Below are 15,968 nucleotides of genomic sequence, written 5' to 3'. Positions count from 1 at the left end.
GTAATGCTATACGAATAATAATTTTAGTGTACATACAGTGTCCACAAACGCGTTTGAGTAGCAAATATATGTTCAGGAAGAGCCGTCAAGTTGTTTTGATTAAGTAACCTGAAAAGAACCAAGAATCATGTTTTGCATGTGACAATGATTGAAAGTGGAAAGTATTTAACTCTATGATATGTTTCTTTCTTTTTTATAAATGGGTGTTTAGTGAATTTTCAACTGGCGTGGATAAGGTATTACGATACATGGTCTGGAGAAATTTTCCTTTTCAAGCAAAAATTTAACCTTCTAGGTTGTTGCTATGCAGATATCTGTAATAAATATAGAAATAACATCGCAAATATATAGCCAAATGATTGTTTTATTTGGAGGAAGAAAAAGCAACGTTTAGTACCTGCATTACGCATGTTAATCTATTGAAAAACATTTAAGTATGTTAACAGATAAATATGTAGACCATTGATATGATATGATCTGATATGATGCAACCTGATGGACATAAGTAGCGTTTGTTTTGAAACTAATAAAATTTGGGTAAATAATCCTTCTTTCATTCATTCTCACAATAACAGCATAATATAATGTTCACTAAAAATGCGCAAAGAATGCAAATGAAACATGTGTCGACGTTAAATCAGAAAACATGATTCCTTCCATTAGTATAAAGTCGACCGTGATTTACATGCATATACACAATCCTTTCAACAGAATATTAGGTAGGTTACTGAAAGGAGTGTTTTTAACCTGACATTTATCAGGTGATTAACTATCATAACAATGACGAACAACATACTACTCGAAGCATTTTGATAGAATTAAGGCTTCAAACCCACTTGAGTGATAACCAATCAGAGAAAGAATTGAATGTGTAGCAAGTGATATGACAGATATATAGTAAATAAATTAGAACAACACACCATTTCTTATTTACGGCTTGGCTTGCCTATAAAGAGTGGTTCTTCTGTGTAAATTGTCATATTCAAAGCACCAGGTTGCTCTCTGTACAATCATAACACTTGGGCAATACGCCTTCAATGACAGTTATACAAAGCCAATAATTTTGTTTTTCTTTAATGTGAGATTTTGATATAATTCATTAATACGGCGGAGAAACAGCATGGTAAACACTCTATATAAATATTGATTGACAGGAAAGCACTCTTTTCAGTCAACAATATTTTTACAATTACCACATTATACAGACATCACTTTCATAAGGATTTTAATATTAGACATAGATAATAAACAACTTAATAAGATTACTGATCCTTAACATAGCTAAAAGTGATATTGCCTCTTGTATAATTTTCAAAATACGAAAAGGAAAAACAGATATATTGGAATAAACTTTATTAATGAGTACTATTTTGTTCACCCTATTGTAAATTCTTTTTCTGCATGTAAACTTGCATCCTTTAAATTCTTATTTTGAAAAAGAAAAAAAAAACAGTTGTATCATCAGCAAAACGAAAAAAAGTTTGATTTTGAGGATTTTGAATGGATATTAGTAATATACATAAGTTAAAAGTAATGGCCCGTTACAGTTCAGTTTAGATGAGGATGTTCCATTAAAGTGGACATACTAGACCCTGTTTCTTAAGTAACTTGCAATTCAGTCATATAGTATGAACATGAAACAATCCTACAATCCTGGAGGTTTGTGAGATTACTAAATATCGTGACAGGTAGGGACGTCAAGGTCTCTTCAGACAGACCTCTGAAAGGACTTAATGCACAAAGTTATAGTACGACAGGACATTTTACGTAACATATGAACGCAGGCAAATATGTTTGAGAAAATGAATTGAACAAGTACAAAAACATATTATAAATAGGGCTTAGTGAAAAAAAAAAAAAAAACTTACAGCCGCTCAAGCTTCGAGAGATTGGAAAATATATGCATTGGGAGAGATCCCAACTTGTTATAACCCAGATTTCTGCAAGTAATATGAATATCATACGATAACAGAGGTATGATGGTTGGCTACACCGTAAGAACTCATACTGTGTGTAACTATGTGTATCTGCAGGGGTCATTATGTGAGACGAAAACATTCGTTTTTGCCTCAGCGACACTTAATTTCATGCGTTAGTCCACTCAAACATTTACCGGAATTAGACAGTCAATTTGAAGCTGAGGTGATTTTACGGAATTCGTTTCCTATTTAGGAGTGTGCAAATTCAAAACTTTAGTAATCATATTATTGCAAAATCTGACAAAGCCAACGAAGAAATTGCATACGTGAATTGCAAACTTAACCAGAGAGCAAATGAGAGATACAAATTTTACCGTTTCCTTACGAGAAAATTTGTACATTTGTTATTGCTACGTTACCGTGAACTATTCTAACCCGGTTTGCAAGTTATATTTGTCAACAAGTTCCATAATTTGGACATTTATCCAGATGGAAGTACACGAAATCCAAACACAGTATAATGATGAATAGTCAATGAATATTTTTCAATAATCAATCAAATTATTTACATGATTAATAATACTTGAAAGTACATGTAAATTTACAAAAAACTGTAAGGAAATCATTTCAGAAATTATATGTTCAGGAAGAGCCATCAAGTTGTTATGACTAAGTGACCTGAAAAGAACCAAGAATGATGTTTTGCATGTGACAATGCTTGAAAGTGGAAAGTATAAAACTCTTTGATATGTTTCTTTCTTCTTAATAAATGGGTGTTTAGTGAATTCTCAACTGGCGTGGATAAGGTATTAAGATACATGGTCTGGAGAAATTTTCCTTTTCAAGTAAAAATTTAAATTAACTTAAACAATTTACCTTAACAATAATAATGGAATATATATGTATACTTACAAATGATGTAAGGAAATCATATCAGAACATAAAGATTCAGGGAGAGCCGTCAAGTTGTTTTGATCAAGTAACCTGGAAAAGAAGCTGAGATTCATTAATTATTACGTATACTGGATGAAAGTCACGACATATGTAAATATGTAATTATTAACACGTGTTGACCTACAATGATTACATTTTTGACATGCTTACATGATTTCACTCCCAAATGAGCTTGCAATTAACTCAGTTTAATGATTTGAATTACATTTCTACGATATAAATGTCCATGAAGGGGGAACAACAGTAGGTGATTTCACTGGCTCCGTATTCAGGCTTTGCACATTAGTTTGTTTCCTAAACATGAGACAGTATTTAATTATTCCTTTAAAACGACAACGCATCCTCATGATCAAACTAATTCTTTAGTTCGATAGTATTCAATTAGAGTACACTTCAAGTGATCATATTTGGCTAAAAATGCTCATTACATTACAACGATTTCATGAAAAAGACCCAAAAAACCCCATTTACAACGCTTGGATGTTCTCGAAACTAGAGAAATTGTTATTTGGAGAGACCACAAGCTATTTGCCGACAGATCCTTGAAAGGAATTTTCAACCAAATTATGAACTAAAATGATGGGTTTTTAACAAAGTAAGGACGATATATTTTTATGGTACGAATACCAATGATATATGACAATGAGTTATCGGTGCAAACTCCGCCCCCCCCCAAAAAAAAAAGGGTTACATGTATCCTGAAAATTATATTATACAAGAAATCTAACAAATCTCACAAAAAACTTAGACGTTTGTTAAAATATATGTTAGTTTACAATAAAATTAAGCTATGTATATGTATAATTATAATAAATATATATATATATATATATATATATATATATATATATATATAAGTGTAGGCTGTATATATTGGGCAAAGGGACACAGCGTCCTACGCACCGTAGTCAGTAGTTAGTCAGTGAGTATATATTGTTGTATATTAACATAACATGTACGATAAATCTTAATTATCTATAAATACATACAATCATGTTAACTCAACTGTACCCTACGGAAATACGTTACTTAACAAGTTTTGGTAGGGAGAATTATACAAAATAAAAATTTACACATCATCACAGAAGTCACTACAAACCAGAAGGAATGTAATATTTCTCGGGAATATATTCTCCCTACCCTTGTCACGGTCAAAATAAGCTACTTGAATATATTATAAGTAATGGTATCGATAGCACCAATATGCATTCAGTGCAATAGCTGTGTTTTAACCTGAGTGGGCAAATGTAAACTATACATCATGATATTTCTGTCTTTCATTTGCACCCGATACACACAGAGAACACAGATACTACTGTTAACTCTTGATTTTTTATACCAAAGTAAAAAACGAAATGTGCTATAAATCGGTAGCATGTGTTATTAGGATTACAGTAAGAAATGAGGATATGTGTAATTCTAGCAATCCCTGTTGTTTGGATTTGCTGGGATTACACATATCCTTAGTTCATACTGTAAGCCTAATAGCACATGCTACCAACTTATCATATCTGTCAGCACAATGAAGTATTTACAAAACTTACAGATTTACAATAGCTAGTGTAATCTCTGTGTGAAACGGTTGTTTATTGAAAATGCATGGACGTGGTGTCTTCTGAATCTTTTGATTTATGGGACAGATTTTAAACGTGGGAAAAATCTCAATATTTAAGAGCACGAGAAATATTTTAGTGTATAGTACTACTGCATAGCCTTCATCTGTAAACTGTCTAGCCAGAAATAAAAATCATGAAATCGTCCCTTACCCAATTTTTCCCAAATATTATGATAATTGTATCTGTTTAATTTTTGTGTGAGAGCAACTAAAACCATGTTTATTGACATTGTCATAGGTCACGACTCCACAAATGATTCGTGTCGTTGCATGACAACACGACCTACTTGTATATGATTTGTATACAACCATATGGTAGACTATCGTTCAAACACCACGCTCTTTACACGGTGAAACGTTGCCCTATACATGGAGTTTGAAACTTTTTGGACAATGAGTACGAAGTTGTAAAAGTTCCTTAGCTAAATACAGCCAATGAAATCAATGAAATGTCCGCAACTTGTTGTCGAACATATGCAGATGGGTGCATTGCGCTAAACAAATGTTTGACTTTAGTTTTGATGCTTGGCAAGGAACAATGGCATTTTTTTTTAAAACATGTTCGCAAATATATTTACATGTAAACGTCGGTCGTACGCTTAAGACGAGTTTTGTCCTGGCTAAATACTTTTACTGACAGACCTGCAGAATATTTAGGAAAAGAAAGCTGGCGTGACAGCTTGTGGTATGTGGGATAAGGGGTAGTTAATCATTGCTGAAAGACAGGAAAGAACTTTCAGTAATTCCGTTTTCTAACATTTCGTTACTTGACATTCACTTTGAGGGAATATGTTAATTAGGCTGCAGCACCCATAGGTGCATGTGAGTGGAGGGCGTGTTGCATTCCACCAATTTTAATGTTGCCCCCTCCGTTTCCCCAGTTGACTCTGGAGAAAATGGAACAAACCTTTCACAATCTAGCAGACCCCCTACAAGATGACCGGCTTCAATGACCCCAGTGCAGGCAACTCCCCGCCTTGTAAACGCACAGGCTTTTACCTAAATTACCATGAGAAATTTGAATTCCCTCCGTATGAAAACACACACTTGTCGTAATAAAAACTTAAGGACTAGCCCAAGTTTATATTCCTCTTTTTAAAATGCACATTTTGTGCTTCGAATGTCCCCTGACAAAGTTAGGGTAATCATGGGAATTGTTCTAATTTCCTGGGTGTCTATTAGAGTAGATAATTCATATTCAAATGATATCAATATGGAAGATTTGAAGAGTAAAATAAACATTTAACTGACTTGGCCCAAAAATATATCCAAATTCTTCAATCCGGCATGCGTCATACCAAGATTTCACATTTATTGTGTTTTGTTTTTTTGGTCTTTTAAGGTGTGGTAAATGGCAAAGTATTTTCCAAAACGGTAACATTGCTTGAATGATGTTAAAGTGTTCATGAATGGAGAGCTGCAGTCACGTCATTCATAGTGTAATACTTGTACAGATTGATGAATGAGCAAAGCTTGCATTGTCGTTGAAATATGATTACGTAAATATTGTTTTCACTCCTACACAAAACTGTTGCTGTTGTTACAGGTATACTTTATGTGAAAGCGTTCTCTCTACCCGTTCTACTTACTGAGGCTATCCGATTGCACGTACTTGATATTTTATGTAATGTGATATTTTATGTAATGTGTGTGCATTACATTTTATGCCAGTGATACATCTACGATTAACTTGAATAACAAATTGCAAAGAGACATGGAAAAACTTAGTGCCTGGTGTGACCGAAATAAAATGGCAATCAACACCACTAAAACGAAGGTATTATTGATGGGATCTGGTCAGAGACTGGCTTCATTACCTGACAATGAAATACTCTTTCTGTGACACTCGGGGGAAAAATTCTCAAGACTGTCAAATATGAAGAACCATTAGGTGTAACAATTGATGACAATTTATCCTGGCATATTCAGGTTGAGAACGTTTGTAAAACAGTCTCAAATCGCCTTGCCTTATTGAGACGCATACAACCATATATTGATTTGAGTATGAAACTTATCTTCTATAATGGGAATGTACGACCCATTCTAGATTATTGTAGTATAGTCTGGGGTACGTGTGGAGCAAATGATTTACAAAAGCTGTTACATATGCAAAAAGCAGCAGCGCGTATTATTACGAACTCGGGAAGATATGAAAGCTCGACAGAATTATTTAAAATGCTAAAGTGGCACCTTGTCGATACGCAAATACGTATACGACGATTGATCATGATGAACAAGACCATGAATGGCCTATCCCCAAATTATCTAACCCAGTTATTCAACTTTACACACGAAATTCATAATCACAATTTGAGATCCACGACCCAAAGTAACTTATACCTGAAAGATGGTAAAACGGAATATCACAAGCGTAGATTTTCCTTCATAGCTGCCAAAGAATGGAATAGTTTGCCAGCTGAATGCAAGCATGCCAAATCTTTACCTATTTTTAAACGTTTAGTCAATGAATTTTTCAAGTCTTAATCATCTCATTACGCTTTTATGTTCTATACCCATTTTTACAGTTTTGTGATTTACTGTTGTATATATGTATGTTTAATAGTCTTACTCTCTGTTTATTGTTTTATAATATTATTCTTTTTATATTGACTGTATTTTAGGGCCTCGGGGAAGATTAGCTTCGGCTAACCGAGTCACCCTTTTAAAGGTTAATAATAATAATAATCACTGGATTTCGTACACAAAATGTTTACATGATTGCTTTACATGATAACTTATTTTGCAGTGACTGAAAATTATGAGATTCTACCTTTTAAATTTGAAGAGTCCAATATACGGCAACTTGCAGAGACTAATTTACAATGTTTTATCCCATGTACCAATTCACCGCTTTTCGGATGACTAGAAAGTACTATAAACTACGAAGTCTATTGACCATGTTTTTGGACTTGGGGAACCCCAGTAAATCTTGAACGCACCCGCCAGAACTAGGCCCATCCCACGTGCACGTTGTATTACTACATGATTCATACAAAACGAAACAAACAAAGAACTGAACATTTTTGTGCAAGTAGTGTCGTAGGTAGCCATATTATAGAATGACGGTAAATGTAGATAAAGTACTCACGTAGCTTAAAGCATTATCCTACTGCTGGTATTGCGCGTAAGTAGAACAGACGAAGGCAAATCGTCCGTTGATGTGTTTATAGTGAAATAGCAAATGCACCGCAAAATTCTTGCATGTGTGATCAGGCTATGGGAAGGGATTTTCGATGACGAATACGAAATTTTAAAACGAAGTTTTGACGTTTCATGTTTGATTCCTTTTTTGGCTAATACATTTCTTTAGGCTGAGTAGACTTGCTGGCCACGATACACAAAAATACACAACTTAATAATACTTTCGTATTGTACTCCGTCAACGGAGATGGTTGAGTATGATATTTCTAACTTTGAAAAAACTGTGGGTTCGTTAAGTTTCTTCGTTTTCCGAGTACTCGTATAGAACGAGTAAGATATTGCCCTAAAGGAAGGCATAACCGTCTGAATTGATAATGTTCCCATGTAACATTGCATTCATTTATACCGTAAGTTATCACGTCTTCCTGACAATATGTATGTTGGAATGTTCAGGTAAAAATCACGGAAACAGGGATCATACTGTCCATTCGCATTACTAACCATACAGACAACTATGCTACAATTGCAAATCATTCAGGAGTTTTAAGACAGACTCACAATCTATTTGTTTTCGGGGGGAAATTCGAAGGTGGAAGAGTTAATCCAAGTGATGAGCAGGAGACGATGAGAGCTTTTTCCTCAATAAAGAAGCAATAACAAATCCCTTGGTCTCCACATGCATCTAGAAAATGATAAATAGGTTGGATGAGATACTGTGCTTAATCATTAGAACAATTTGCACCACTGCAATTACTTTAAAGAAGAACGAGAAAGTAAACTACATATGTTAAAGGTGACTAAATATTTCGTTTGTAGTACTAAACAGTATTTTGTGGACGTTGCTTACCTTGCCCGTTAGCTAACAAAGCTACACGTAAATAAAAAATGACACACAACCAAGTCAACGTAGTCACCCTGCTCGCAAGCATTTTCCTGTTCTTTTCTGCGAGAAAATCAGTAAAATTAAGACACACACATCTTCAAGAAAACGCAGGTGCTAAATTGTGAAGATGCTGTTTCTGCAACTTCGATACAGTTGAGATGCTGACATTCATATGCGACGGTAACTTAATAAGTTTTTAATGTATCAACAATTTTCCAATTTTAAAGTATAATGAGCATCATGCAAAAGTTTAGCAAAAGTTTGAACATTTTCGTCAGCAAATTGGCTAATTATGCAACAATAAGCCAGGCCTATAAACGTTCTTAATATTCCACATGCATTTCCTGACGACTAAAACACCAACTAGCAAAAGTAACTCGCTAATATTGTACGTACGTTAATCTATAATATTCTACACGTAATGTAGCCGTACAGAAGATGATGTGATTTGAAAGTTATGCTGTGCATGCATATTTGTTGTAAGAACAACATTGTTAAATTATTATCATCGATTACAATCTGAAAAGTATTTCCATAGATATTGCATATTTTAATTAGTAAAACCTTGAAAACTGGCAAAGCTACAGAAAGATAATTGCACACAAATGCTTCGTTTCTACCTCTTTTCCTGAACTACGACATAAAAAAATACTATAATTCTGCCTACAGTCGGGATACTGAAATATATATCATATTAACTATACAGATTACGAACGAAAACATATTTGTTACATTTAAACTACTGTTAACCTCACAGACAAACAATACAGCGAAACCTCACAATACTATGCTTTTGATGCAAAACGATTGCGTGTCAGGAAGTCTTCTTCTTTTCTGTTATTAATATTTATACGAATATTAATCTTGCCAACAACTGAATAAGTCCGCCAACTTCACGCCTTTTTCTTCACGGGGCATATTCTTCAGACAGAGATACATAACAGTAAAATGGTTGAGTTATTTGTGATCTTCCTTTTTACATGCACTGTAACACAGCTCAAGAGATCACTCTGTTAGGTAAAGTGTGAAAGTGATACTAACCGTTAACAAGGTCTAATAAAAAGGATATTAAGTGTTTTTAGCAACTATTGTATGCAGCCAAGAGGGTTCTTAATCATATGCACTCAAATATTCAACTTTCTTTTTCGTTTCCATTTTGAAAAGTCTGTTAGGCGATTAATTTACAATGGAATAGCTGGTGAATAATTAACTTAAACTTATTTTAAAAGATAATAGCAATATTTTATATAGCCCGAGGGTTCAAAAGTCTCTTAGGCTGTTAATTTTATTTAATTTTTCGTGTTCAAGTCAGTTTCCCTGAAATAGTGCAATCATATATGTCACTTCAAATATCTTTGTTTCGTTTCGCTCATCGTTCAGTTATCTTCCCACGGTTGTTCACACTTAAGGTGACGTATAATGATGAAATGAAACTATACATTAAACAACCCTTATTTTTAAATGGTGATATCCGAATGTACTTTCAAGTATGGAAGTTCTGTTGAACTTTCGTGGGACACTTCCACTACATTTGACACAGGGGGTTCAGCTTATTAGCTATCCAAGAGTACATTACAACTGAAACTGTTTTACTGAAACTACTATACTGTTATACTGAAACTGAAACTGTGAAACTGTTTGCACCCTCACATAACGACATAAAAATTTCCTGAATAACTTTGGTTCACCACCTTTCAAACGTTGTATCTACAACTATGAAGCACCTTTGGACAAAAGCTCTAGAGGAAGTAGCACTTTTTTACATTTTCAGAAAATGAACGCTCGTGACGTCCAATGACCTTCATATGTAAGATATTGATCGCATGTAGGAAAATATAACTCACACAAACCAATCACGACATTTTAGTCCTATCGATCATTGCATTAGCTGTAGCCTACGTTTCATCATAACTGAAAATATACAGAACGCCCTGTTTTGGGCCCTCAATGACGACAATAAAATGTTCCTCACAGATTTGGTTCACCACCACTCAAACTTTATATCAACAACATTTCAGCAATATATGTCTAACGTTTTCAGAGAATGACCCTCAAAGGACGCACACATTAATACATTTCAGCGACATTTTCAGCCAAATGGAATACAAATTGACGAAACGACAGTCAATTAAACACGGTGGCAAAAAGTGACAGCAGTCGGCAAAATTTCGCGATAGCCATACCACAGCTGAGAGCGTTCAGCTGACTAACGAGATTAGTTAACCATTTACGACAATATATAATTAAAATCACTTATCATTTAAGATCTTTGAAGCCTCGGCAAGTGTACGTCAACCATTTACACACAGTGTTAGAAAAATCGAGTAACATTTGATGACTTTATTTCACTGTTTTCACTTTTCACTATTTCTCTTTCTAGTCACATTTGCATGTCTACCATGAAATACTGATACTTTTGTTTAATACCAAATAATATTGGTTTTATAGTGTTATCTTTTCTATGATATTGGTGTTGCAGTTAAATTGTTAGTTAGTTAATGAAATATAATCTGAAAGCAAAATATATAAATAAATTCAATAATTATTTGCGATGCCATTTATATTGCTACAGTGTAAATAGTTAGACGGAAAGCTTGCCAATAAAATTGCAAGACTAGCCTACAACAATGTATTGATGAACAAACGCTACGTCAAATTCTCACACGGAGTAAACGTCACACGGAATCAACTTATCTTTGAATGACTCTATTCAAATAAAACAATTTGGGTGAGATATTTATTCTCTTATTGGTGCCGATAATTCTGGGGATAGAAATTTGATCCTCCTTTCTAGTGAACTTAACCTGTAAAGTATATCTTTGACATTTTCGGTGCAATTTCAGGTGCGACTCACCTTTTTTTTTGTATCATTCTTGCTCGTTTTGTTTACCAGGAAGTATACTTTCCCTCTAAATATTTGTCTGCATTGCACAACTTCGCAATTTCCTTCATTTCCTTCGTAGTAATAGGAACACATTCTGGAGACAAGTTTTGTTAATGTTGTTTGAAATTTGAATTTATATAAAAAGACACTTTGCTACTTTTGAAAGATTCAATGTGGTATGCAACACAAGTCCTAAAAAGAAATCAATATGTTTTATATAATTAAAACTAAAAAGACAAAGCTGGTAAGATGTAGATTTAACAAAGGAATGGTATGTTAAGCTGCATGCAATACACAAAGCTGATGTACAACCACTGACAATGGGTTGACTCCCTTAACCCCTGTTACCTTTTTTTTACTCTGACGTGACGTCCAAAAATCTCTCTCCTATATACAATTTTCAAAAGGCTTTAGAGGAGTGAATAAAATATATTTTAATATCAATCTTCTCATGAAAATATAACAGCAGCATAACACCCTGATACATATAGTCATATCCATACATTTTAGTGGAAGTGTATGTCACTTTGCTGTGAATTCAGTTTCTTGTACGATTTTCGAATGTTTCACCTGCAAAGTGTCCTGAATATTGGCAAGGTCTTGGATACTGAGTGGTGGTGTACAAGGTTCATCAGTATGCAACGATCTCGATTGCTATGCAGTTACGTATGTATGTACGACTTAGATGCTGTGTCCGATGTGAGTTTAGCTTTATATACTAATACGCTGGTTAAAAATTTCCCACGTAGGGGGCAGCTTTCTGTACATATAAAGTAACATGACCTGGTAAGGTAAATTGCTGGTGTACGGAGATGTTAGAACTGATCCAGATTTTCAGTCATTTGACCTACAAATAACCGTTCAAACCAACCTCACACCAGTCAACTATCAACATCAACCTCAAACTTGTAACTGGCATACACACACCATACAAGAAATCCAAATGACCAAATCCAACCACCCACCATTTATAATTAGGCACATCCACGTCGCCGTAAGCAAAATAATATCTATGCTACATTCGAACCGAGACGTTTTCAATACTGTCGCTAGCGTGTACGGCGAAGCCCTGAAATCTAGTGGATACACAGAATCCACACAATACACCCAACCGAAACAAGGTAGCTTACCCCGAGCGTACAAAAAGAGAACCCGCAACAGGAACAACATCTGGTTCATTCAATATGGACGTGAAAACAAATATAGGAGGTACTTTCCTCAAGCTAATAACAAAGCACACCCCTCTGGATCATAGGCTCTACAAAATGTTTAACATACACGTAATGAAAGTCAGCTAAAGCTACACGAATAATATGAAGTCAATCATTTAATCCCATAATAAGGACAGTATAAACAGAACTCATTTTAAAGTGCCGCCATGTCATATATATATATATATATATATATATATATATATATATATATATATATGTGTATATATATGTGTATATATATATATATATATATATATATATATATATATATATATATATATATATATATATATATTGACAACTGGACGTAAACATTCGTGTACGTGACCTTAACATGTTAGTTCTTCCTATCACAGTCGGGCGGTTAGTTGACATGGCGGCACTTTAAAATGAGTTCTGTTTATACTGTCCTTATTATGGGATTAAATGATTGACTTCATATTATTCGTGTAGCTTTAGCTGACTTTCATTACGTGTATGTTAAACATTTGGTAGAGCCTATGATCCAGAGGGGTGTGCTTTGTTATTAGCTTGAGGAAAGTACCTCCTATATTTGTTATGCTTAATATATTATGCTTAATTTCTAACGAGAAGGGCTTCTTTAAAAGTAACAAACGGTCCATCGTTACACTAAAACTGGGAGCGTATCTGTAGGGGCAACTGTTAATTAAATATGTTCAGATCGTCATACATACTGGTATAGGACCACCATTGCTTTAAATAACAGAGATGGTGTTTGCAAAACGAACTTTTAAGCATGTAATATAAATAAATGGCAGTGCTTAGACTGTTTGCATAGTACACGGAAGTTTAGGTCAACAAACAAAACTCAAAGGGAAAAATACTTTTTATGGCCTCAAATGACAAATTTAAAATACATTTTTGTGATTTTTATATGATATGAATAGGACACGTCTGGGTTGAATTATTACCTTTTTATACCATAACGGTAAAACTTTTATAACTGGACCATTCTATCTGAATTCTGAAATGAGCATGTCAGAGTTTCCTCATATTATAAAGAGTATCCTGCCAACTTTAATAGATAGAGAATTATTAATAATACTCATTATGCGTCCATTTACCATGAACATCTAGATACCAAGGCTAGAAGTCTGCCGAAAGTCACCGTTTAATCCCAAAATGCAAAGAGTTAATCCTTTTCTGGTATTTTTTTCGGAGAATGAACAATAGTATTTCAATCACTCTCTTACATTCGTTACAAATATATCACCAAGTTTTAGTGGGAATAGGAATATTTTAGATACCGGTATATCATATCATATCCTACCTATAACTGGACATTGCTGTCATTATGAAGATATATCAGCATTTAACTTGGCAAAGTCACAATTACAAAGTCGCCTACGCTTTTATCAATATTTCTAAGGGTGTTGTACTGCTATTCTTGTTCGATCATCTTTTATGAACTGTCCAGACGCTTTTAATGACATGTTGTTTACACTTATTGTCTTCATTCAGCAACTGCAAATATAAAGTTCAGCAATATTTTCAAAATTTGGAAGGGAGTTGTTAAGTGCGATTCTTGTTTTCTTTGATTAAATATTGCTACTAATTAATTATATATTGACCATAAAGTTTAATCTGAGTTTTGTTTTTATGACATGATCTCACATTTATTTTCTTCCTTTATCAACTGCGAATATAACGTTCGGTAATATTTAACCAAGGGTTGTAAAGCAGACCAGAGTGAGTCCTCATCGTACCGTTTGTTCATGATTAAGCTATACTGACACTTGCTTGATTCTAACATAAGAAACAGCAATGTATATAGGGATTGCGCAAACACGTGCCTCTTTATTAACGTATATATGCTAATCCTTTAATGTTCCAGGTTATGATGAAAATGGCCTCGTCTTTTAGAATTATGTTATATCCTCCATATGAAATCATACAGTTTACGTAACATGTTCTGTTTTCTTGTTTCTCTTTGGTAGGCCGAACAGTAATTATTTTGTACATTATGTAGAAAGTTCTCATGCAGTTATACTAGCATCATTTATTAATTGAGATATGAACACACAGCATTCTTTTTGCAAGAACCTGGGTAATATTGTAACAAGTTTATTCTAAACATGTCAGCCGTAGATGGTTACTTGAAGTACACGGGTTTCAAAGAACAATTAAACATGTAGCTTAATATAAAACAATGCAGTCTGAGAATGAAATAATACATATAATCGTGCCATCATCTATTGTTCTTTTCATCAATTGCACCAAACAAACACATATTTAGCAACTAGTTATTCGTGTCGAACTGCACGGTCATTGACTGTTATTGCCATGATATGCAGATGCGTGGGAGAGCCTTGGTAGAAAGAGAAGCCAAAGGCATAGAGTGGGCACCGCTTTTGCACCAACTTACATGTCAAACTTGGTACCAATTAATCTGCGATTTCTTTTGCAAATTAACAGGGATAAAGTCTTTTCTACGAAGCAGAGAGTCAAAGGAACCCGGTATCTCATCCTGTTTTAATCTATTCGCTCCACAGTGAATTGTAGACTTCATTATCATGCACAGATTCCAACAAACACATCTATGGAATGCGGTCTGATGTTGCATTTAAAATGGGTAATATCAGTTTCATTATACTAACATAAAACATAACAAAACAAGCTGAAAGCAACTTCAATTAATATTGTATTGACAATATCATTAGAGGTGCTACTCCTTGCTATAAAAATAATGTAATTTAGTTCTGACTCCACGTGCTTGGATTATTAAATTTCAATATGCAGTATCATGGATTTTCAGAGATTCCAGTATGCATAGTGTGTAAAACACATATGGGCTTATGATTCTTCCAGGTTTTATTGGTATCCCAGATCACATTCTACTTGGTCTTGCTTGCCCTACTTGCCCAAATATCATCCAAAGAATGGTCAGCTGGACGGACTTATTCGTCTCTGGTTTTGAATAGTGAAGGTATTACTTTTGTTTAGCTCAGCTGATTCCTTCCAAATTGACCTTCGGGACATACCCAATGTATGCCCTGAACTGTTTGGAACATGTTAAAATGATATGCGCGTCACTCTTATACAACTGTCAAGATTCTAAAAATAATTGAAGAGTTTTATTTTCCAAATGCTGGCTTATCGGAAATAGTGTTGAAAGTCAGTATTAATTGTAGACTGTTGGTACTAATAGGGATCGCTAAGACAACCCTCCACAAAAGCACCCCGCAGTCTTGCATGTAGCATCATGTCCGTGTTGTGTGTAAATTACATACATGGCGGATTTACTTTCTACAAAAGTATGTGTGTTGAAACCACAATTGCCCTATATAGGTAAAGCCTAGTTAGGCATTAACAGAAATAACAGGAGAGCAATCCATTA

The 15,968-nt window shown here is 34.3% G+C and overlaps 2 protein-coding genes across 3 annotated transcripts in view; one reads left to right on the top strand and one right to left on the bottom strand.

Moving 5' to 3' along the window:
- The window catches only part of LOC139982962 (uncharacterized), a 24,435-nt gene extending 14,922 nt beyond the window's left edge, over positions 1 to 9,513 (bottom strand). The window contains exons 1-6 of one of the 2 annotated variants that reach the window (XM_071996206.1): positions 9,294 to 9,513; positions 8,477 to 8,572; positions 8,188 to 8,311; positions 2,832 to 2,903; positions 1,869 to 1,940; positions 37 to 108 (exon numbers count right to left, since the gene is read on the bottom strand). In XM_071996206.1, coding sequence (XP_071852307.1) covers positions 37 to 108; positions 1,869 to 1,940; positions 2,832 to 2,903; positions 8,188 to 8,311; positions 8,477 to 8,558 — 422 coding nt within the window. In that variant the 5' untranslated portion in view covers positions 8,559 to 8,572; positions 9,294 to 9,513. Of the gene's footprint in view, positions 1 to 36; positions 109 to 1,868; positions 1,941 to 2,831; positions 2,916 to 8,187; positions 8,312 to 8,476; positions 8,573 to 9,293 lie in introns of both variants that reach the window. The other variant, XM_071996207.1, reaches the window with a different exon arrangement.
- The window catches only part of LOC139982960 (uncharacterized), a 499,934-nt gene that overhangs the window by 165,962 nt on the left and 318,004 nt on the right, over positions 1 to 15,968 (top strand). The window lies entirely within an intron of this gene.

The sequence above is a fragment of the Apostichopus japonicus genome, chromosome 16 (assembly GCF_037975245.1).
Source record: "Apostichopus japonicus isolate 1M-3 chromosome 16, ASM3797524v1, whole genome shotgun sequence".
NCBI classification, from domain to species: domain Eukaryota; kingdom Metazoa; phylum Echinodermata; class Holothuroidea; order Aspidochirotida; family Stichopodidae; genus Apostichopus; species Apostichopus japonicus.
This window is presented reverse-complemented; position numbering and strand designations above follow the sequence as displayed.